The sequence below is a fragment of the Hippocampus comes genome, unplaced genomic scaffold (genome assembly GCF_001891065.2).
Source record: "Hippocampus comes isolate QL1 unplaced genomic scaffold, H_comes_QL1_v1.1 scaffold68, whole genome shotgun sequence".
Classification (NCBI taxonomy): Eukaryota; Metazoa; Chordata; class Actinopteri; order Syngnathiformes; family Syngnathidae; genus Hippocampus; species Hippocampus comes.
In genome coordinates, this window is record NW_017805625.1 from 1079028 (window position 1) to 1102812 (window position 23785).

Here is a 23785-nt window from a genome sequence, read left to right on the forward strand (position 1 = left end):
CAGGCTAATAACAGGACAATTAGGGATGTGTAATTACATTAAGGGAACACGGGGACTGGTTTCAACATGGTAATGATGGCATGCAATTAGAGAGTGAATGTTATCTCCAGGATCAGATCAATAATTCATCACCACACCTATTTCTGGAGCCTAAAGATGACGCCAGATGACTTATCACTGGACATGGGAGCCTTTATTTGCTGTGTCATCAGTTTCACTTTTAACAATGCAAAGTGAAGATGTCTTCTTTTTTTTTTTCTCCCCAAAGCGCTGCCCTAGTCTTCTTTCTAGCTACAAAAAAAAAAAAAATAGATTGGGATCATTTGGGACGCTTTCGAACAACGTTTGTCATTACATCACCTAAGCGTTGGATCTGATGTCTTCCTTTTCGCTGCGGGGCCTCAGTTCTCTTCTTTTCAAAATACAACTACAACTCTCAGAGTGAGCCATATACGGGAGTTAAAAAAAACAACAACAAAAAACATAAAAAACATTTCAAATGGTAATACAGTACGATCAACCGAGAGCGTGGTGAGTTTCAGACCTGGGCCTTCACTGGAGATTTAAGTGACCATCTCCACTTCTTAATAACACCATATCACAAAATAATACATAAAAGAAAAATGCTTTATAGCTATACACGGCACGAAAGATAGATGATTTTTTTTTAAATTGCATATTTCAGGATAAATACTATTATAAGTAAAGCAAGAAACCCAGTTCCGTTTCTCTTCCTGTACATCACCTCCAAACAAGTCCAAACCTATCCACTTTTTCATTGTAGCTCCCGATCAATATTTATTTCATAGCAGGAGAAAAACTTCAAAAATACTTCAAATAAAATGCATCAAACTCACCAGAGCCACTGATGCAGAGCTCCTTTCTTTACTCTTGACTGTCTGCGTAAGCTAGCTTTAGCGCTAATAACCATACAGCGCTCTCTCTCTCTCTCTCTCTCTCTCTCTCTCTCTCTCTCTCTCTCTCTCTCTCTCTCTCTCTCATATATACTCTCTCTCGTGTATGTAGATATAGTTTCAATAATTAAAAATATATAGTAGATAAATGTACATGGTATTATGCTATGTTATGTATTTTTGTTTCTAAAACAATCTAAAGAATTTCCTCCGGTTGCTGAGTCAAGTTCTGTCATTGTGCATAATTACGTGATATTTCCAAGACTCAAGGAAGACAAAGTGTTTCTCCCACCACTGAGAGTGCAGCCAACAGAGAGTGAAAAACAAAACTAAACAACTTTCCAAAGGTTTAATTAAAGAACAAGAGCACATTTATCAAGAGTCAAGCACAAGTCTCCAACATCTGGGCTGTGTTGAAATACAAGCGTTTAGCGCTCGGAGCACTGGCGCATTTCCTCAGCGCTCCCATCTCGTGAGAAAGGAAGAAACATATTTTTGCTGGTCCCCAGCATGCCATGCGTGGATACGGCAGACAACAACAAAGACACCGAGATGACAGGAGCAAGCGGCCCGGGACCTAAAAAAAAAAATGTCTTTGTTGTTCACTGCGGTTGACTTTCAAGTGCATTGTGTACTTTGAAACTTTTAACGATGGCACTCTTCCATTCTTCGTGGGGCGAGATCAAGAGAAGAAACCCCATATAGGGCACGTTTGAAGATATACAGGTAGCCTACACTGTCATCACTGATGACTACACACTCATTGAGTAAACCGACTGTATCCAGACTTGCTTTGTATGACCTGAACTCATAACACAAATCATTCGATAAAGCACTCCAAATTAGAGACCGAGTGAGCGCAAACCAACCAAATGTTGACTTGTCTTCCCTCCGGTGTGTCCAACTTGTGACTGCGTCTCATAATTGGCACGGGAAACATTCGCTTATGAACATATTTGTGTCGGGAACATCTGTTTTTCTGACTAAGCTCGCACAGATAGCCACGGTGAGAATATATCAGTGAATGATCCGCAGGAAGTCTCCCACCGTCTGCCTCTGTCGCACGAGTGGAAGGTTATCTCTTGTTGTTTTGAAGAGACCGCAGCGCACGCATCGCAAATTACCTGACGGTGATTTGAATGGGTTATTACTTCTTGGAAAACAATGTTCCGGCGCACGACTCATGCGGGCGACAAATAAAAGACCAACTGTGTAGATCACGTGAGTTGCGACAGTCGCCTAGACAGTACGCATTAAAAAAAAAACGGGGGCCATCTGCAGGAAAAGCTTACTTAAAGTATAGGATGACATTATCCATAGGGAGACAATTATACTTGTTGGAAAAGCAGATGTCTTTGAGATTAGGGGAAGCTCTAACAAGGCTTTTCCGAGCGCAATGATGACTGAGCGATGCAGATGTTTCACGCTTGGTCTGCGCGTCCACATTGAGGCCTTGTTTTATTTGCCTCGAAGCACTTTAGGTGGCAAACTCGATTCAAGACGCATTTTAGACGTGAGGTGACAAATACCAGCCTACAGGTTCAGTCATGGAGATATTTGTGTCACTGGTTGTATATCTTATTTGAGATTAAGGTCTCCCTCATCCAGGCGGAGCACCGAGAGCCCATTCGGGGAGATCAATAGTCAACCCACTGCAAAAATACAAAAGCATCGACTTCCACCCTATTAAAGGTGTCCCCCCCCCCCTCCTCCCCCGAATCAATAGAAAGAATAAACAGCAATCGCGGAGATGAGAATTTAAGAATGTACCGACGTGAGGAAGCAGACATTTTAATTATTAGCGCGCCGAGGGAGAGCTCTTCACAAGCAGCCATTAAAAGAGAAAATATACACAACTTATGTTTCCGCTAAGTGGCCCTGCAAGAGCCGCGCTGAACTTTGAAGTCCTTTACCGCTCAGGAAGATGTGCAGCCGTAAATGAATTATTAGTCGGCGTGGATTCCCGCCAAAGACAACCTTGCGGTGGAACTAATTGGGACCGAACGCGCTTCAGAGCGAACACAACTGCACATGCGTCACGTCTCCAACATGCGACTTAGAATTCGCTCCTTCTCCGTCCTGGTCGTTGCTGACTCGAGTAACTTTACAGGTCCAAACCTCTCACTTTGTCACTCAAACGACTTATTAAACTGCATTGTTTCCTTCTCGTGCCACAACCCTGATGAACATTCAGAATCACCATCTTCATTGACTTTGGCGCATAATTCCTGTTTAAAAAAAAAATAGCGTCCCAAACAACACCCCCCCCCCCCCCCGCTTACTTCCCACTCACAACACTCAACACCTTAAAACTCATTCAGTACCAGCCAATTCTAAACCAAGTCCGAAAAGACATATAAAAATGTCTTTGGGAGTGAATGACACAATAACACAAAAGTTAAAGCAAAATATGATATAGACAACCAAAAGAGACTTCAGCTGTTCCTCAGTCAATGTGGCCCGGTGGTTTGATTGATTGACTTTGATTTTACGTTTAAAGTCTTTTCTTTCTGGATTTATGGAATCTAAAATGCCTTTTAAGGAATTTATGTAGTCCTTGAGTGTGGCGGTGATCTAAAAACTTTTTCTTCATGGAAACTAGTGGAATGGAGTCGGCAGAGCCCATATGGCAGTTGAAGTGGCCTGATTAGCAACTTTCCATGGAAATCGATATTTGAACCTGATTAAGGCAATTTACAGATTGCCGACGACTTCAACCGGGATTAATTCACACTTGGATGAAACATCAACGCCCGTGTGAGTTTTGGCAGCATTCTGCGCTCGCATTTTGTTCTCGTGTTGAACGAGTTAATTAGTTCGCTGGATAATTTCTTAAGTGAGCGGACTGCTTGAAATTCTGCTAATGACAGAGCGCAGCAGTCAGCAACCACTGATGAATGCAAGGGGCCACCGGTTTGAAACATATTTTTCAAATCTATCTTTATTTAAACGCTCAAACACATGAATATCACTTGTTACAATTGTATTATTGTCGCGGTTTCATGTGACGTTTTCTGTTGTATTATTATTTCGTGTTAAATGCTCTGCAAAGTGCTTTGTTCCAGCTGCAGCTGTTACATAAATAAACATGTCTCACATTGTATTGTATGCAGCGCTTTATTCTGAAATCTTTATTCTGATCCTGTTTACTTTTTTCAAATAATCACTTCTACAGCATTCCTTGGAAGTCACAATGTCTCATCGCTGGCGAGCCACTTTTAGACCCGACCCGCGGGCTACTCCGATAGCCCACAGGCACCACGGCGGTGACCCCTGACCTTGAGGGCCTTTTACTCCGGCTGTGATTTCGAACTGTAAAAACAGGACCATGAATATGCATTAACCATAACAACAATAACAAAATACGATTAAACTGAGCAAACGTGGTCTTATTGAGAGTGAGGTGAATCGTTGGGAGATTTCTCTTCATTCCAATGCAACTTGCATCGCCCCAACTAATAAGAAATGTGTTCGCTAGTTGTTAAGAGTGTTCCCATTTGTCCTTGAGAGTATTGTTTGGTTTTGTTGGCCACAGCTGTTCACTCGTCTGAGCACCTTCGGTTGTCAGCAAAGTATCCTTCCCCCCCCCCCCCAACGTTTCCAGGGGGGCCTCGGTGGAAACGCTGTTGACTTGCTGTCTTCACAACTATGCTAACAAGCTGTCTGAACATACAAACATTATCGCCGTACAACCTCCCCCCCCCCCCCGCCAAACTTTGCCTGCCGCTCCATGTCCTCCCTAGACACTATTTTAATAACAAAGCCGCACATTTTCATTCGGGAGACGCGGAAATGCGCCGTGTGTCACTGGCCCTTGTGAAATATGGAGAAAGAGTTGGAACACACACACGCATGCCCGCACGTGCTGAAAACCGATGTAGGCAGGGGCGGGAAAAACAAAAAAAAAATGAACATCAAACATGATTTGACTTTCTTTTTTTTGTGGCAGATTTAGTTCAGACAGCGTGATTCCCTGTGGATCACGGTGAGTGCCGGCAAGCAGACGCGGCGTAGGGGAGGGAGATGGAGTGAATGCTGTCAGAGCAATTGCTCTTTCATGTGTAAAGGTGACAAAAGAAAAGAGTGGAAAAGGTGCATGACAGGAGGACATTATGCAAGAGTGAGAAGAGGCAAAGTGAAAGGGGGGAAAAAGGGAGCAAGAGAGGCCCGATGCAAAAGACTCAGCAGGGTGTTCCTGATTCAGCATACTTGTAAATCTGATGCTATCGTGCAATAAGAAAATTAGCGCAGTGTGGCCGGGATCATTTTATACCTTCCACGAGACCTGTCCTTGCACATTAAAATAATGTGCTATTGAGCCCCCGGCTGCTTGCGAAAATAACTCAAGTATGGTTATGATATCAATACTCAGGATGACCGTCATTGGCTAAGAGTAACACTCGATCAGTGTCGTCACACAACACGTTCTGACTCTTACTCTCACGTTTGCTGCTTTATGTTGAAACGGTTCACTGTCTGAGAAGTGTGGGGGTCAATTGCCTCTCAGTGATGGTGTCAATGTGAGTGTGAAAGCTCATCTGCCGCGATACGTGACCTGCGATTGACTGGCAACCAGTTCAGAGTGTAGCTCGCCTTTTGCTGGAAGTCCGCTGGGACAGGCTCCAGCTCCCCGCAACCCTGAACAGGATACAGTAAGTGGTGGAGAAAAGGGATGGACGGATGGATGGAAGGGTGTTGTTCACAGTTCCTCTTTCGTTATATGGCTAAATTCGATTTCAGACAGCCAATCAAAATGATGTCAAAGTATGTTTGCTACTTGTACATTTTTACACCTCGTCACTTTGTCAGAAGTTTTATTAAATTAATCACAGGATTTGTTGCCCCATTGAAGCAATTTGGTTTTAAAACGAAATATTTGGAATTATTTGTTAAATTAAGAAACATGTGCCGTGATAAGTTAAAATAAATAAATGTGAAATGTGTCCTTGGGGCTAACGAGTGCCTGCTGGCACCATTTATTTCAGGACAATGCACATTAATCGCCCTCTCCATGAAACTGCTTACCCCTCCCCTCTCTGCTCATTACCGGTGACGGTATTAGTGCATCTTCAATCTTTGACTTTTTAAAACCCCGGTCAGCCATCAAATTGGTCATCAGCCCATGCCGTCTAACTACGAATACTAGTCCAAATACTCAAGTAGCAATTACTGTACACTTCATTGACGTTTGTCTCCTGAGGTGGGTAACACTGTTAATGGATGCGATTGATTACATAACAAAACACTTAACTCTGACCTTCTCAAAGTGCTTCCTGAATAAAAATAATGAAAAAGACAGATGCTGTGAATATTGCGGCTTGCAATTAAAAAAGGAGGCAGAAAAGCAGCTAAAATGTGAGACACTGACAATTGTTATACATTCGGGTTCTTTGACAGGCGAATAATAATAGAATGGGGGGCCGGAATCATGAGGCCGGCTAAAATCCACACACGCAGGACTCTCCGCGGCACGCACGCACACGTGCACACCTGCTGGAGGGTGAGTCAGAGCGACACTCCTCCTGTGTCTCACACACACATAAACAGTCTCCCAGCAGAGCCCCTGCCAGGTTATATGGAGGGATGGAGTGTTCTGAGTTACAGCCTGCACAGTGCAGCCACTCGCCATAGCGGCACCATACAGAGTCCATAAAGCATGATGGATGGCCTATCATCATTTACCACTTTGGTGACTTCTCAATGCTGTCACACCCCGCCAAGCGCACGCCAAAGAGGCGACGCATACAGTCAAAGAGACGGGGCGCACAAAGGCACGACGTTACGGCGAGAACCGAAAAAGGCGGACGAAGCGACGCTAAAAGGGGGATCGGAGAGCGAGAGAATGAGAGAGAGGGAGGGAGTGAAAGCCAGTAGGCGAGAGAAAGAGCACGTGAGAGAGAACGTTTGATGAAGGAGCATTTCTTTTTGTTGTTTTTTTTACGATGTTTGCTTCAATGAATACACACCGGGTCACTGTGCAGAACATGCATACACATTCATGCTCTGGCGCAAAAGAAGAGAGCGCTTCCCTGCGCCTTTTTTCTCTTTGGATGACAGCAGCCCACACACATTCAGACTGTATTTGGAGCATGTAAAATCCACTGTCTCCTCTGCTCTCCTCTCCGCCTCTCCCATATCACACCAGAGGGAGGGACGGGGGGCGCGAAAGAGAGGAGAGGTGAGGAAGAGAGCAGATGTAGCAGGTGAGAGTTTAGATGCCAAGGCGGGTGAGGTATCAAATGTAGTGGAACATTCCACGGCGGACAAAGCCACTGAAGTCGTGCAATCCGGAAGTCGATGGGGGACGAGGGACTCTAGCATTCATCGTTGCAGGTCATTGTCGCACGAGAAATCATGAGGCCGCAGTTCAAAGAGCATGAGAGGATTAACTGCGCTTGTTGCGGCATCTTGGCTGCCAACAAACTATGTTGAAGTATCTTCAGGATTTTCACGAGACAGATCATCAGTGTAGAAGTATAGCGTGTTGCCGTCATCTTGGGGCATCGACAGGCGATGATAAACATTTTGGGGAGGGGAGAAGTCAACTACAAATACCGCGGCATGCAGTCAGTTAGCTAGTCGGTAGCCCCTTAGCACGTTAGCATGCGCAAAAAGGTGATTCTCTCATCGCAATCCAAAAAAGGACAGTGGTTTTTTCTGACCACCTGTCATGTTTCCTGACTGAGAAGAGGTGGGAGGGATCAAAGCATTTTGGAGGCAAAAACCGGAACTAAACTTTTGTGGATAAAATTTTACGCTTCTACCACGTATTGTATGTTTTTAATACATACCGAAGATAAAACCTTAAAAGCCTGCTCATATTTTGGAGGTGCTCGGATTCACTTTTCAAATGGACATGCCTACTGAATCCAGCGTGACCGTAGCGGTCACTACTTTTGATATTTTTTGTTTTTATATTTTGTTAGCTTCTTAACAATGTTACATCAGTCATATTATTATCACCGTATCATTCAAGTGAAAATGATTCGTTTGCCTTCATATAAAACAACGTCGAAGGGTGGTGAGAGGAGAAGGGAGGAAAGACACCATCTCTGGACAATGTCTATTGATCGCCACCCAGCCCACATCAGCACAACTTTCCCAAATTGCTATTGAGAAGTGACCTGTAATGCAATTACTGGCCAATGCGGGGCCTTGGTTGCCATCAATTATTAAAAGCTGCCGGGAGTCGTGGCCCGCTATCCCGGCTTTGCTGGCGTGTTGTGTCATTATCACATCTGCCGACCACAAGCTCACCAGCTGCTACAACTGTGTCTGGAATAAGATTTTACAGCAAGGCTTCCTTCTCTATCCAGCTAATTACTCAACATGGCCAAATCAAGAGACTGAAAATATTCCTTTCCGGCATCATCAGTAAAGACGCGATGGGCAATGTGGCAGAACGTAGGTTGAGTTGGGCTTCAAACATCCGATATTGTTTTTAAAGTCGACCAACAAGCATTCTACAATGAGACCACACCTGCTGTGACTTTAACCCTTTTGTGCAACCTGATAACACGGTCAGCTGTCCACTATCTTAACCGCTGTCCCTCAAAGGGTTAACAATGTGACTTTGGAGTTCCAGCCAATAGTGCACAGGTGTCAAACTCAAGGCCCGGGGGCCAGATCTGGCCCACTACATCATTTTATGTGGCCCGCGAAAGCAAATCAAACTTTCATGATGCTTACTAAAATCTCTACCAAAATTTCAAATTCTCATTTGTAATAAATAAGAGTGATACTGTAAGCATTTTCTTGTTACCAAACCCCTCATTACAGTAACTTCAACAATCGGTGAATAAACTGTTATTCATGACTTATTTAAATGGTTTCAGCCAAAACGTCCTCCAAAGGACACTAGAATTAAAATCTGGCGCGGGACAAAAATGAGTTTGACACCGCAGCTATCGTGTGTCCTCCGCCTTATCCAAAGCAGCTTCCCTTTGTGATCTTGCTTTGACTCCGCTTTTTGGGTGAGATTTCTGAGTGTCAGAAACGGGAGAAACAAAATGACGTGACTTTTGTTCGACCGGATACTCGAGTTTGTTTGCATCTTGTTCTGTTCCGCGCGCCATTCATCGACTCAATCATGTGGGATAAAGAGACAGGGGCTGAATTCTCCCGCCTTTTACTCCAAGGTGTACGGTCATGGTTGGTTTCTGTTCCAGCACGAGACAGGCCTCTTCCAAAGGAAGTGCAGCTCACTAAGAGGAGTTTAGTTGTGTGTAATTGGAAGAATGTCTGCCATGACTGTTACGGTTAAAGAAGGCAGAAAAAAACACCCCTGCACAATAGATGATAATTGTCATTTTTCTTGAAGCTGACACAATCATTTTTCTTTTCCGTGGCTCTCATTACTGAAGCCCTTGCTCAAACCGGAACAGCATTTTTGTCGTCACTGTTGAGCGTAGCGCTTAAAAAGCATCGCAATTGACTTTTGAATGCCTAAGCAAAGCAAATTGTGGTAGAAAGCAACATTATAATCAGATTAAAAACCACTTGATCTGCTTTCCTCTAAAAGTCTATAAAGCAATTTTGCCTAAACAGGAGATGCCTAATGTTCATTGTCTCAATAAGGTACATTCAAGAGAATTGCATTTTAATTATTTATGCTATTCTTGAGGAAAAAGGCCAGTAGTCAACAACTCTCCGTGAACTTTAATTTACCACGAATAACAATGGCATTCTCTTTCAATCCCCCATTTGTAAACTGAAGGAAAAAAAAAACTAAACTTACTGGAGGGTAATGCGGCTGATAAAGAGAGATGCGGATGCAAAGGACAACAAGCTGCAAATAAACAAGCGGCATAAATGAACTTTCCGAGCTCTGCCTTGTTGACAAATGAGGAGGCAAGATGTGCCTCCATTTTTTTCCCCCATTCACTCAATTTGTGACATCATTCATTCATTTGGATGAGAGCCTACCCCGTGTGCATTTAATACCAGAAACCATGTGTGGTATATGTACGGTATTTAAAATTATCCTTAGTGGCCATATTGAAAAATTAAAAACATGCAATGGCAGTAGAGACGTGTCCCTATAGAAGAAAGCGCACGTAAATTGTTCATTTGGAACTGACGCTGGGGAGTCCACAGCCACACTGCCCATTTCCCTCTCCTAATGAGATTAAACAAACCGCCTCGATGATATCATTACACACACTGTAATATGACCCGGTAACGTAAAGGTGTCTAATGTCGCATCGGGGTGATCAATCTATAGACCCCAAAGGCTACAATGCAGCACTTTTGAAATGAGTCGTACCACCGGACTACACTGTAAAAAGAAGCGGCGCCTCGAGACGGATGACTCTTTCTTCATTTTTTCTCATTACAATCTGCTCAAACTCCACTTGGTAATGGGAGGTTGTAACACCGGGCCTAAAGCGCCACCGTAATGAGGTCATTCAGACGCGAGATGACAGAAGACGGCGTCTACTCGACAACCGCGGTCATCTTTGTCGCTTGGATGGCATCGCTTCCATCGGTCCCCGGCCCGCGTCGGAGGGTTGAACCAAAAAGAAATCGCCGCATATGGTGGATGGTAAAAGCGCCACAAGCCATCACACTTTCTTGGCCTCAGAAATGCGAGTTGTGTGGTGATAACGTGCAGGCGGTGGAGCAAGAAAACAAAAAACAAAAAACAATGAAGCAACAGATTATTGTCACTGATGCCAAATCAATTGATGTAAAATGGCTACTCAAACAAAATTTCACCAGTGATAAGATTTTGGCTTTCAGGATTTGTTCCCCTTCTGCTCACGACAAATCACCACAAATAAACTTATAAATAAACCCCCCAAAAAACCAATGAGCGGGCAATCCAGAATGCCCTGTAGCTGATGATGGGCAGAGTTAAAAATATGATCCATTCACAGCGTTATTTCAGAGTTGTATTTTATTTTTTTTTAATTTCCGTCTGCAGGTGCAAGTTTGAAGCGTGATTTACTTTTCAGCAATAACGGATCCAACTCCGGACTTGATCGCATACTGTCATGAACTTTAGTCATTAAAAGGGGTTTTCAGTGGGCTGCAACATTTCCAGGACGTTTCCAGAAACTTCCATTGAAGTTTAGCTGTGCAATTTTAGAAGTCGGGACTGCTGGACTGCACCGTACTGTACTGTGCTTTCTATTGGTAACCAAGCTTTTTTTTTAATGCATTATTCAACGTAAATATACAATTACAAAATGAAGGACATGAATAGATTAAAAAAAAAAAAGTTCACAAGCTCAAGCGTAATTCATCGTGATTAATTCCAGAATGACACACAGTATCCACTATTTAATGCCAAGAAAGCAAGTTCATTTCTTTTCGGACGTATTCAAATCTAACTTAAGTGGAGCATGCAAATGTAGTCGTGGAATCACATTAAAAAATATCTCATCAATTAAAGGCTTTGTGAAATACGCAACAACCCATTTGAAGGTGCAACACATACTAAATGATCAATGAATTTTTTTTTAACCCAGTGCAAAAATAGGATTCATTTTTAAATGTCTTTTTTTTTTTTTAACTCAAGCACTCCTAAGGTAAAAAAAATAAATCTAACATTTCAGTGTGATTTCAGAACAAAGTCATTGTCCCAACAATATCTCTACGTCGATGCGTTCTGCTCTTTCATCGAGACAAGCTAGCCACACTCGTCAAAGAACAATTGACGCTAACGTCTGTCTGATTCGTAGTCGTCGTGGAAATCGGCAAAAGTTGAATCCACGTGACTTCTTAAATGTTAAAGAAGGATCACCCTGAACTCAAAACTTTCCTCTGCATTATTTTTTTGGGTGTCTGGGTGTGCTCACTTGCAAGCTTCCAGTTTTTTGACGACCCCGAAAGGCTAACGTAATTACGGCAATGGAGCAGCCTATTAAGAACAACCCCTTGAAGCTGAGGGAGAAGCTGCCGGCAGCTCCCTCCAACCTTCCTCAGCGAAGAGAAGAAAGTGCGGAGGCTCCTAAAGACGGACGACAACATCACAATTTTACCAACCCGGGCGGGATTATCCCCAACACTCTTGACTACAAGGTAAAGCTGACCGCGCTCGACGAGATGATAACGAGACATGAAAGTCGAACGAGCGATCCCACCAGCGGATACAAGAAGGAAATCAAAGACTGCCTTTCAGAAGGTGGAAATGGAGGAAGGAATTGACAGCAGCACGGACTCTTGCCGATACTCCCGGGAAGCAGCGTCTAAAAATCATTAGCAAGAAGCTCCACTCAGGCAGCATTAACTCGACCACTTAAAACACACAAATGTCTCTATTTTTACAGTCTTGCTTGGAAAAAACACTCACTGTACTCACTGTACTTCACCAATAAGGTTTGCAAACCTCATTTTATCTCCACTGAGCGAGTTTTCTGGGGATCAAAGGTGGAACGCGTTCAACAGGCAAACAAATCCGGTTGCCTGAATTCAACTTTTTGATGTGAACGCAAAGAAATGGGGATGCTATGATATATATATCAGAACACTGCTCGCATAAAATTCAGAAACATTATTTTCGAGCAGGGGTGCCTGAGTCCGGTCCTCGAGAGCCCCTATCCAGCCTGTTTTTCGATGTCTCCGTTTTCACACACCTGATTCAGATGATCAGGTGCTCCAGGAGTTGGGCACCCTCCTTCTCGACGAACTGTCCAGTTCAATTCCTGTGAATTTGCACAGATTGATTCAAATGATCAGGTGCTCCAGGACCGGAGTTGGGCACCCTCCTTCTCGATGAACTGTCCAGTTCAATTCCTGTGAATTTGCACAGACTCCCTGAAACAGTGAAAGGTTTCCAAATGGCAAAATTCATAGATTTCCTTTTTTTTTTTAGCCTTTGCAAGAGAAATTCCTCTTCCGTTGTAGTTTATGGGAGCACTGAAACGCATCGCTGCATAGTGCGCCTCTTAAAACGCAGATTTTATTTGGACCATGGCTATTGTTTATTTATTCCCTCTTGGCAGCGCTCTTAACTGTTGACTGCTAATAAATTGCCCATCAGGTCTTTGGCTGTATAAAGATGTGTGTTCTTAAGAAAGCGCACATCCTTATGGATGCCAAAAAGGCGGTGTTGTGTTTTTGGCTGGGCGCTTTTCTCGCATCACTCCTACCACATTCTGTCAAAGAGCAGTTTCATTAATCGGAGCGTTTGCGTGAGGCAAATGGTTTTCTTTCGGAGAAGGGCGATTCGAATAGTTGATGCGGCGATGACGGGGAGAGAGGGAGGGGATGATTTAGCTCTTGAGGCCTGTGGCATTTTTCATGTGGACGTGCCGCCATGACCCCTTGCACACTGCGCCCCCAATTTACATTAATGATAGGGAGGGTGTCATTTTTGCACACTTGGTTGGGGTTGGGGCAAAATTGCATTCCAGTTACCACCAAAACTCCACTCAGTTCGCCCACTTCACCCAGGGAGCCCGGCAGGTATTGACCAAAGTGGGCGGGGGGACTTATCGAGACAACGTTGCCATGAAACTGGGTCACAGGAGCCAATCAATGTCATAGATTTCTTTCCCTGGCATTCTGGGAGAGAGGCTGCTTCGGGTGGTGCCGTTGGAGGTGTTGTGGCGGAGGAAGAAGAAACCAATCAGTGGTTACAGAGGCACGTCACCAACATCTCTCTTCCCGCTCCTTCCTACTCGGCTTCATCAACCTTTTCCTCTTGCCTGCTATTCATTTGCCTTCCCATCTTTTTTTGTTGGTATTTGTTTGCCTCCGGGCTGGAAGCGGGCATGTGTATGTGCTCTACGGGCGCGCGTTGATTGCATGTGGGTGTGTATGTGTTCTGAAATGACGCATTGATTCAGAGTGTTCCATATTTTCTTCTCACTGTTACAATATGAGTCCATCGACGGTGTATTAATCTCTCTCTCTCTCTCTCTCTCTTTCTCTCCCCCCGCACTCTCTTTCCATGAGTATCAGGTTGTTCAATGAAAGTGTTTGTGAAGAGATTTGTATTACCGTTACAAGAGAAGTCTTTGCGGGGGTGAGTGAGTGCATGTCATGTTGGCAACGGCGGTCCGCATTGTGTCCATGCACAAAGTATTTGTTGCAGCACAAGCACACGCACCTCTTTGTGTAACATGTGCGGGATTGTGGTACGGGTGTTATTATCCATCCTTCCATCCATTTCCGACTTATCCTTATTAGGACTGTTGGAAAGATGGAGCCTGTCCCAGAAATGAGCCGGGGGTGTGGCAGTGCACATCTAGACAAAGAGCCAATCCTACTCACGTTCGCATATTTTTAATGAAGTGAACTTTGGAATGTGGAAAGAAGCCAAAGTAGTTCCCCAAATGTGTTTGAGTCAATGCCGGATTCACGAGCGTTTCTGCTAATGAATGCAAAACATGGATACCCTTCCAGAATCAACGTTTGACCATTTTGAACAGGAGTGAAGAATTTTAAACTGACTTCGCCCTTTGTATCCAAATTAGAGCTCATTGAGCAAACAGCGTCCTAACAATTCATTTCTGTCTTCCTTCATGTCAACACTATACTATAGACCGGTACTGTTGATAAGCCACCCCCCTCCCTGCCCCTCCAACAAGGTTTTTGTAAAACTGAAGATTTGAAAATTCATGGAATGCAAAAAATACATTGTTTTGATTAAGGCACTTAAGGCACTCCGAAACATGCTAGCCATTACAGAAAGAGAGAACGTTAATTCTGGTGCTGTTAATTTGAGGCCTAAACCCTGCATTGGGTGGTTGTGGCCTCATAAATTCGTTGAGAATGAAAAATATCATCTTGATTGCCATAGCACGGCGCACGGTGTGTGCGTGTGAGTGACCCACATCGACATGCAGACCTACACACGTGCAAGCCTCCATCAATCAATAATAATCATCCATGTTTTAACGCTGTTGGCCAATTGTGGAACCGGATCAGGGGATCACAAATATGGCAACACGCAGATTGAACATGTGGACCCGTTTGTTAATTTGCTAAACCCACTTTTACACAGAGCCTGGATGAGAAGATTTTGAGTGCTATGTATTGTTGTTTTTTTTTTCTTCTTTCCATACACCGCATGCTTGTTTGTTGTAAATGTATGTGCTGAACCATATCTATCCTGTGCATCTCCAGGGAAATTAAAAAGCAAGTCAATCACTTTCAGAGCATCGGATTGACTTTTTAAATCAGCATACATCTAGCAGTACAATTGAATGTGAAATGATTGGGGCAAGACCGACGCTTGCTCTGCTGTTCTCGAAATGAAAGATTCCATGTTGATGAAGTGACACGGTTGCGTGTCTGTATGGGTCAACGATGCAAAAAGATCTCCCTGCCAGAATAACCGACGCCCCATTACAGTTGTGCCGATGTGTTCTTTCGAGTAGCGTCATTGAAATTCAAACGGAATGGGATTCAAACTTGGGAACGAGATGGACTAATGGTGAACGCTTGTGCACGCGTCGTCTTGAGATTTTGGTTGAAAAGCAGTTTGGGGTGAGCCCCGCCTCCCGCCCTAAAGTCAGCAGGGAAAGGCTTCAGCTCACTGGTGACCCTAATGAGGACAAACACGAGAGAAAATGGATGAAGGGGATTTCAAACTTGAGTCCGTGACTGACTCTGTGTTGCTTATTTACCTTCGGTCTCAACTGGCACCACGCGTGCATGCATGAACGACCGCATGCGCGCGCACGCACACACACTCGCACGCGGAGCCTTCAGTACTTTGTGCTGCGCTACGGCAGCAGCCTACAGCCATGCTTACAGGCCATTTCCACTAGGTAGTCTAATCCCCTTTACTCCCAGCTCACCTGGCAGCCAAAGAAAGAAGGCTCCCAGAAAAACTTTTTAAATATAAAGGTTGGGAAAGCAACTTTGATGATAAAAAGCGCATCAGGACGCGAAGTGAAGGGGAAAGAAGCTTTTAGGGGGTGGAAAGGGATTTCATTTGCAGGATTTGGGTTGTGTTGGCTTGAGAGAGGAGGGATTGATGGAAACTGGAGGGACGGAGAAAACAAACAAGGTGGGTAAAAAAAGAAAAATAGGGAAGAGTGAGCACCATCAAATTTCCTTCTGCCCTTCTTTGGCTAAATGCTTTTGACTAATTCATTACTTTCACCAAGGAGGGAATGTTTTTGGTTTTTGGCGATGAGAATTTTTATTATTTTGCTTGGGGGGATTATGCCACAAAAAAACCCAAACAACGTGCTAGCCAGTCATCCACCGTGCCACTGACAGGTTTAATGAACAGTAGATCCTTTTAACCAATGGTCCTGAAGTCTTCAGCAAACTCAGCTTCTTCCTGCTTCCATTTCTCTTGGATGATCTGCAGCAGGCCTCTCTTAAGGTATACGCTTGTTTATTTTAAGCTCGTCCTCGATCAATTGCAAAATTGAGAGTGACCCTTTCCTGGCAAAAGCGTTGCTCATTAGCATTTGCCTCTGGAGCCAAGTTGATTGCAAATGACCGTACAGGTATATCTACGCTAACATTTATATGCTATGTAGCACGCATGACAAAACGTCAGTCACAGCAGATTTGTGAACAAAAAAAACAAAACTTCTGGTTTCGACCAAATATTTAATCTCTCTCTGTATATGTCGGTCTCTCCCTCTCTGTTTCTTTCGGAAAAATCCGCCACTGGGAAGTGGGGGAAAAAAAAAAAAAAAAGAAAGCACGGAGCCCCACTCCTCCGCTCTTCTCGCTGCACGTCTGTGATGTCATAATCACTCACATCAAAGGCTATGCGCTCAACACGGCGACTGTCAGCTTCCCTAGAGGCGTCATTAAAAAACGAGCGCAGCAAAGCAAGCCGGGCCTGACAGAGACACATCAAAACTTCCTGACACGCACGTGTGCAAGTTTGCACGCCGGCATATGAACTTGACTTGCATGTGTACGTAGAAAGATGCACGCGCGCGAGTCCGCATTCACATACTGTACATGGCAGAAATGAATTGCAGCGATGAATGCAAAACTCCGATCAAACTGTGCATCTTAAAATCAGTGCAATGCTACAGTAAAATACGATATACTGCATATTATCCCCCCCCCCTCGCACCCCCGTCCCCACTCACACATTGAAATGAACACCCTCCTCCCTTGACAGTGTCAAAAATCCCTTCTACTGTCACACGCACCGGCGACAGCTCAACATTCACACGAGACGGCGTTGGTGCGCGTCGTACATGACTGCGAACATCTGCAGCCCATGAACATCTGTCGAGGAGACGTGCTGCATCGGCGATGCACATGATGCACAGCGTGCGCTTTAATGTACAAATAGACGTCATCCACGCACCCGCCGGCTTCTCATCTCCCTCTCTTGTTTTTCCCCTCGCACGCTCGCCCACACGCGGCTGCTTCGAACCCACGCGCGCGGGAGCGCGCTCATTTACACAAACTGGAGGAAGGAACTAAAAATAGTAGGCCTATGATGTGATGCTGCGTGCGGTTTCTCCCCGTGGGTTTATATGTGTGTGTGTGTGATTGTCAGAGTGACGAGAGAGGGAGAGCAAGAGGACGGAAAGCGAAAGGGAGGCTCTGCTCGCGTCTGCCGCACAGTCAGTGATAAACACAAAGTGACAGGCGTGGCAAAGATGGTGAGTCCCCTTTGATTTGAAATGAATGTCAGGCATTTGTATGTGGAAAAAAAAAAAACGAATACACAAGTGCCGGCCCGAATCTAACATCTCTTGGATATGTGTGGTCCGTTTTCTTTGCTTCCGGGGCGACATTGTGCTCCGCGTGTACTGTAGGACTTACCCCTGGAAGGGTCTTCTGCTCGTGCAATGCATTCTGGGCTTTCAGGGCTGACTCCCTGGCACAGTAGGTAAGGAAGGCACAGCCTGAAACACAGCAAAAGAGAGACGTAATTATATAACGTGAGCCGGGGACAAAGAGAAAGCGACAGACGTAGGCGGGTGCTCCAGCAACCTTCAGCGAGAGCTAAAAACAACCGAAACGCAGAGCGCCCCTGCCTGTCGCCATTATTCCAATCAGGAACGCGGAATATTCCGTGCGTGACGGCAGCGCAACACAACAGCAACTGAACAAAGGCGACGTTCTCATACGCATGAGCGCCGTCAAGTCTGCACGCAGAAATTAAGAAGGCCAAAATATCTGCTGGCTTGCAGATTTGCGCAATGTGCCGCGTGAGAGCTCCTCTGCCCCGAGAAACACGTCAGATGTGACGGAGCTTGCCGGCTGCCAGTTATCCATTCACCCATCGCACTCTTCTGGCTGCTGTGACACAGATAGACATTTTCCCTGACAGCCCCCCCTACCGCCCCCCCACACCCTTTTCTTCCACTCTTCATTTGTCCAACTCTCACTCCATATGTTGTTCCAAGACGACCCACAATCCTCGGGTTTGCTGGCACCTGGGCTGACATGAAGATGGAGACGCGGGAGGTGAGGCAGAAGAAGAAGCCGTGGGGAACGTGGAAGCCTCTCCCTCGCCATCCCATCATGACAGCGAGGAGCATGCTACTATCAGAGGGCTGACAGGCTGTCAATCTCCACATCTAGGGAAATGATTCATGGCGATGACAAATGAATAAAACATGTCCACACGCGGCATCACCGGAGGCGATGGTGACATGATTCAACTAGACACACCAAAAAAAATCCTTAAAAAAAGAAAGATTTTGTTCTAGGCCGTCAAGGACTGAGCAGACTCGCTCATCCTGGTTGCACGCAACATGTTGTCATGGGCAACTCCATATAGTGTAAGTGGAAGTCGCAGCCACCCCTCGGGAGGCTTCGTCTTTTAACTTCAGGTCTTACTGATGATAACGCACAAGGCAGCTGCTCTTGTTGGTGTTTTTAATTAACAGGCCTCTCACTCGTTAGGCGAAATGGGAGCTGGCCTCTGACAGCTCAGCTCCTTCCTTGTCCTCTTTGGGTCTGTCGTGTTAAGTCAAACATGCAGGTGCCGTACCCGTGGAAACGCATGAATCTCCTTTTCACACGGATGACACTTAACTTACTCGCATGTATTCTAACTTAATGTTCACTATGTTCAGATATGGAATATGGAATGGATTTATTCTCATGCACATGTCACCAGTACAGTTTTCAACCCCCCACCCCAAAAAAAAAAAAAAACATGAAAGGACAGTGACACCAAGCGAGGGAGTCGCTTTAAATGAGAAAAGGAAAACAAGGAAGAGGAAGAGGGGAAAAAGAACAACTCCCAAACTGCTCCTGCCCCCAACAGGGCCGCGTGGGAAAGGGGGGGGGGGGGGGGGGGCACTGTGTGAGATCTGGAAAAAAAAAATCCAAGAGACAATACAATACAATAAGAGACAATACAACAGAACTGATCGACTGGAGCATGTGGGAGGGTTGTCAATGGAGGGAAGTCATGACAGTGTATACGCTGTCCCAAAAATGTCGACACACTGCAGTTCAACTACTGTTTTGTGATATTAAAACTGTGACCTATACAATAAGGTTAATTAAAAAAAATCTTTTAGAAAGTAAAAATAAACAACTGAGATGTCTTAAATGTTTTTTTTTAAACAGTCCCAAAAATGTCAACGCACTGCAGTTCAACTACTGCTTTGTGATATTAAAACTGTGACCTATACAATTAGGTTAATTAAAAAAATCTTTTAGAAAGTAAAAATACATCAACTGAGATGTCTTAAGTGTTTTTTTTAACACTTTGCTTTTCAGTTTTCTCCGTGAACATTGGCAAAGTAATTCAAACAAAGCCAGTGAGAAACAAAACTTTATCACAGATCTGTGCACGGGGCACATATCCAAAAGACTTGAAGGTAAAACATACATAATGACACAACTGCATTTTATTCCCATGCGCATTGAGGTGCTGAAATGCAAAGCAGCTCATCGAGTCTCACATATACTGTACAAAGAGTGACAGTCAACAAACATTCAATTTATCCTCATTGTCACAAGTCCGATGCTGGCGGGGGCTTTTCGAAATCTGACTAAGACCAATATTGGCCCAGGAGAGAGAAAGAGAGACGCTGTTTGTTTCTGATGTCAATGCTGCCAATTTGGTTCCCCATCACTTCAAATTCAAATCAACTGCGGCGCAGAGGCGATCTGAGAGGATGCGTGTTGTGTGCGTGTGTCTACGAGGGAAAGAGGAAGAGAGCAGAGAGTGAAAACGGGAATGGGGAGAAAGAGTGCAAAGAAGCAAAACGAAAAAAAGGGGGGGAAAAAAACCCAGAGCGGGACAGTGGCGGCAAACTGCGGGGGATGCTCGGTATGGGAGCGGGAGAGAAAGGGGAGAGTGGAGATAAGATCAGCGAGCTTCTGTGAACACCCTCCCCCTGTGTCCTACACTTGCTGCTTATCTCAACTGGCGCAGACACCCCAAAGGGAGGCATCGCCACCGAGGGGGTGACTGGTGGGGGGGAAAAAACCAGAGCGGGAAAGTGGCGGCAAACTGCAGGGGATGCTCGGTATGGGAGCGGGAGAGAAGGGGAGAGTGGAGATAAGATCAGCGAGCTTCTGTGAACACCCTCCCCCTGTGTCCTACACTTGCTGCTTATCTCAACTGGCGCAGACACCCCAAAGGGAGGCATCGCCACCGAGGGGGTGACAAAGAGATTGACCAAGGATCGCTTCATACATGCTCAGTAAATGCGAATGGTTGTCCGTGTGTCGAACTGACTGCCGTTCCAAGGCGTATCACGCCCGTACCTGCGACCCGAAGGAGGACACCAAGCAATATAAGTGAGTGAATGTGCTCAAACGTGAATCAACAGAAAATGCATGTTTACGGTTCCCAGTTGCTCAGCCATCAGCGGACTTGCCGATAATCGCTCAGAATGTCATGCGCCTTCCGCAGGCATGTTTTTGAATGGCAAAGAAGGGACCGATGGTGTCCCCGGATCAGGAATTGAATCATTCTATCAAATAAAATACATATTGTACTGAAAGAAAGCCATTATAGGACACTTCTACCTCGTCTCATGAGAGACAGGCACCGAAAAGTCACACCTGCCAGCAGAGAATATGTCGCACATTCATGACAGCGCGTAATGTTTCTGCTGATATGAAAGTTTGCTTTCGACTTTTATTTGAATGTATGTCCATTCAAGTGATAGAACGCTGATAAAATCGGTTTTACGGGGCGGATTTCAGCCCCGGAATGACAATTGCCTTCTAAGCCACATGAATCCCCGCGCATCCCTCTTTGAATTACTGCTTCACACTGTTACTGGACACATGAATTACTTTTGGCCGTCCGGATCCGCCTCGGCGCCACCCAAGACCAGAACGCTAAGGGACAAGTTATTGCTGAGAAGTCTCTAATTATCTCGTGCCCATTAATTCGGGCATTGTAAAAAAAAGGCTGACATAAAAAGTTCCCTCCTGACACGCTCTCCTTTTATTCCCAGCTCCAGATGGGGGAGAAACTCCCAGTGATCATTTAAATATTTCAGAACATCTTGGTAAAAGCCTCAAAAGAGTCAATAGCATTAAACTCTTTATCCGCGGCGCAGCTGAACCTCCCCGATGCGCGGCCGCCGATCTCCACCTCCAAAAACTTTGCCACGGAACTTCGTTTGATGTCGGCAAATTTCCGGCTGTCGATGCAGATTTCGACATTGCATGTCTGTTTTCTTCAAAGAGTCGACCACGGACTGCTTAGTAGATGCGAGACACAAAAGAATGTTCATCAGACGGGAAACTCCAATGGGGAAGAAACGGCACTGCACCGCGGCATTTGATTCAAATCGGCAAAAACTATACATTCGGTAAAATTATTTCCCGTATTTTGCACACTAAAAGGCGCACTGGTAATTTTTTTTCATTTATTGGACGCACCGCGTTATAAGATGCAATCTACAATGCATCCACTAGATGGAGCTTTGCTCAAGGAAATGCCAACAGAACACTACACTACACTGCACCCTGATTTATATAGCGAGGATCAGATGTAAAATTTATTTAATAAAGCAGCGACACAGTTCACTTAACCAACAGCAAGTTATAACATTGACTCGTTATGGTTGAACTCTCTTGCCGCTGCTCTATTTCCGTGTTCAACTGCAAAGCCTTAAGTTTGATGAGACTCTGCGTTGTAGGCACGTCTCTCGCAAGGAGCCATTTTGGGGTTGACACATTACCGTAATGACCATACACAAGGCGCATCGGATTTTAAGGTGCACTGTGAGCTTTTAAGAAAATGGAAGGCTTTTAGGTGCGTCTTTAAGTGCGGAAAATATGGTAATCTAAAATTAGGCCAATCCTAAATTGCATACACAATCATGGACGTACGCACGCACGCACCTTGGTCGCACACCAAGCAACACCGAACGGAAACTGATTGCGGTAATGCAGAAAGTGCTAAGGTTACATTTTTAATTAAAAGTGCATACGTATTTGAGTCGAATATCCTTGCTCGGATCTGACGTCAGACTGAAAAACAAAACAAGCGAGCCCTGTGAGGAATAGTAATTCAATAAAGTGAGCAGCGATTCGTCATATCCCCTTCACCTACACTGACCCCTCAGATCATTACTCACAATGCTGAATAGATAGTGGATAGAGGCTATTCCAGGGGACAAAAACCTTCCGACTTTCTCCCCGTATCATCTGAAAATCTGAAATTGCCAGCTGTAAAGGCTGATTCAATAAAACCTAACTTTAAAGTCCGCAATATGAACTTGGGGACGCACTACGCTATGTGTGAATAGGGAGTCCAAATAAAGAAAACTTCAATTACAGCTCAGAGCATACTACTTTTTTTTCTTTTCTTTTTTAATTGTGTAAAACTCGGCTTGATACTCAGGAGCTGTTCCCATGACTAATGAACGCTGGTCCTCAGATATGATATGATTTCAGCTGAGGCAGGCAGAATTAAGGGGCAGTATTATGAACCATGAGGTGAATTCATTTATAGTCAAATGGAATGGCGTCGCAGCTCACCATCAGGCGACTGTATGCAAATTGCTCCAAGAAAGAATTTAGCCACACCGAAGGCAAAAGACCGAATCTTATTATGCGGGTGATGGGTGAAACTCCGAGCAACGTGCGCACATCTGCCATAATAATAATAATAATAATAATAATAAGACAGAATAAGAAAAATTTTATTTGTCTCACAACGGAGAAATTCCCAATTTACAGCAACAAAATTCTGAAATGGACAAAGTAGAAAACAAAAAGTATGTCAATAAATATGAATATCAAATATCAAATATAAATATAAGCATATTAAAAATGGGAGATAATTCATCATGTTTTACTTTGTTAGCTTGTTTTTTTTTTTTTTTTTTTTTTGGGAAATCAAAGCCCAAAAAGCCATCAGTGGGAAATCAATCAGCATTCAGACAAATTCTTCCATCTCTCCCTCTCTCTCTTCCTTCCTGAATGTTACCATTTTGTATGCAATCTTCTATTTGGTCTGGTGGTTTTAAAAGGTCAGGATTCTCCTTGTAAATATCACCGTGAAATGGCTATTTAATTAGCTTAAAGGTAGCTAGCAGCCGCTTAATAGGAAGTAATAGTTTGTCCAAGGAGCTGATGTCCCATTCAGTGCATTTAAGACTCTGTAATCCTTCACAGGAGTGGCCTAGTTCTACTGTGTGAGTATTTTTTTTTTTTTTTTTTTGTGTATGCATGTGTCCAAATCGAAGAGAGGTAGCAACAGAGGGAAGCAATTCACTTGTAAACCAGATAGAGGTGATTTTTTTTTTCACCCTTTCATGCACCCTTTAACACGATAAACTGTCCACTGTAGTAACCGCTGTCCTTCAAAGAGTTAATATGTATTCTCGTTCGAGCGTGGTTAATCCGTACGTACTTGTGACCGATTGAAGAAATGTACTGCCGAAATATACATACATATTTAGACATCTACATTGACGCTCATATCAAAATCTATACTGTAGGCTAGTAATGTAAAATTGAGTTTAAAACAACGGATTGCCTCAAACCGAATA

At 44.4% G+C, this 23785-nt stretch overlaps 1 protein-coding gene and 1 long non-coding RNA gene across 10 annotated transcripts in view; one reads left to right on the plus strand and one right to left on the minus strand.

Annotated features, from left to right (window-relative positions):
• celf4 (CUGBP, Elav-like family member 4) overlaps positions 1-23785 on the minus strand; it is a 75305-nt gene that overhangs the window by 36786 nt on the left and 14734 nt on the right. For 7 of the 8 annotated variants that reach the window (XM_019881340.1, XM_019881339.1, XM_019881336.1 and 4 more), the window contains exon 2: positions 17622-17704. In XM_019881340.1, coding sequence (XP_019736899.1) covers positions 17622-17704 — 83 coding nt within the window. Of the gene's footprint in view, positions 1-17621; positions 17705-18238; positions 18610-23785 lie in introns of those variants that run through there. The other variant, XM_019881341.1, reaches the window with a different exon arrangement.
• Positions 17092-18320, plus strand: LOC109522617 (uncharacterized). Of its 2 annotated transcripts, XR_002169589.1 has the most exons (4): positions 17092-17281; positions 17353-17458; positions 17615-17688; positions 18209-18320. It is a non-coding gene; the product is annotated as an uncharacterized LOC109522617 (long non-coding RNA). The 2 variants fall into 2 exon arrangements; XR_002169588.1 differs by having other exon boundaries at positions 17100-17458.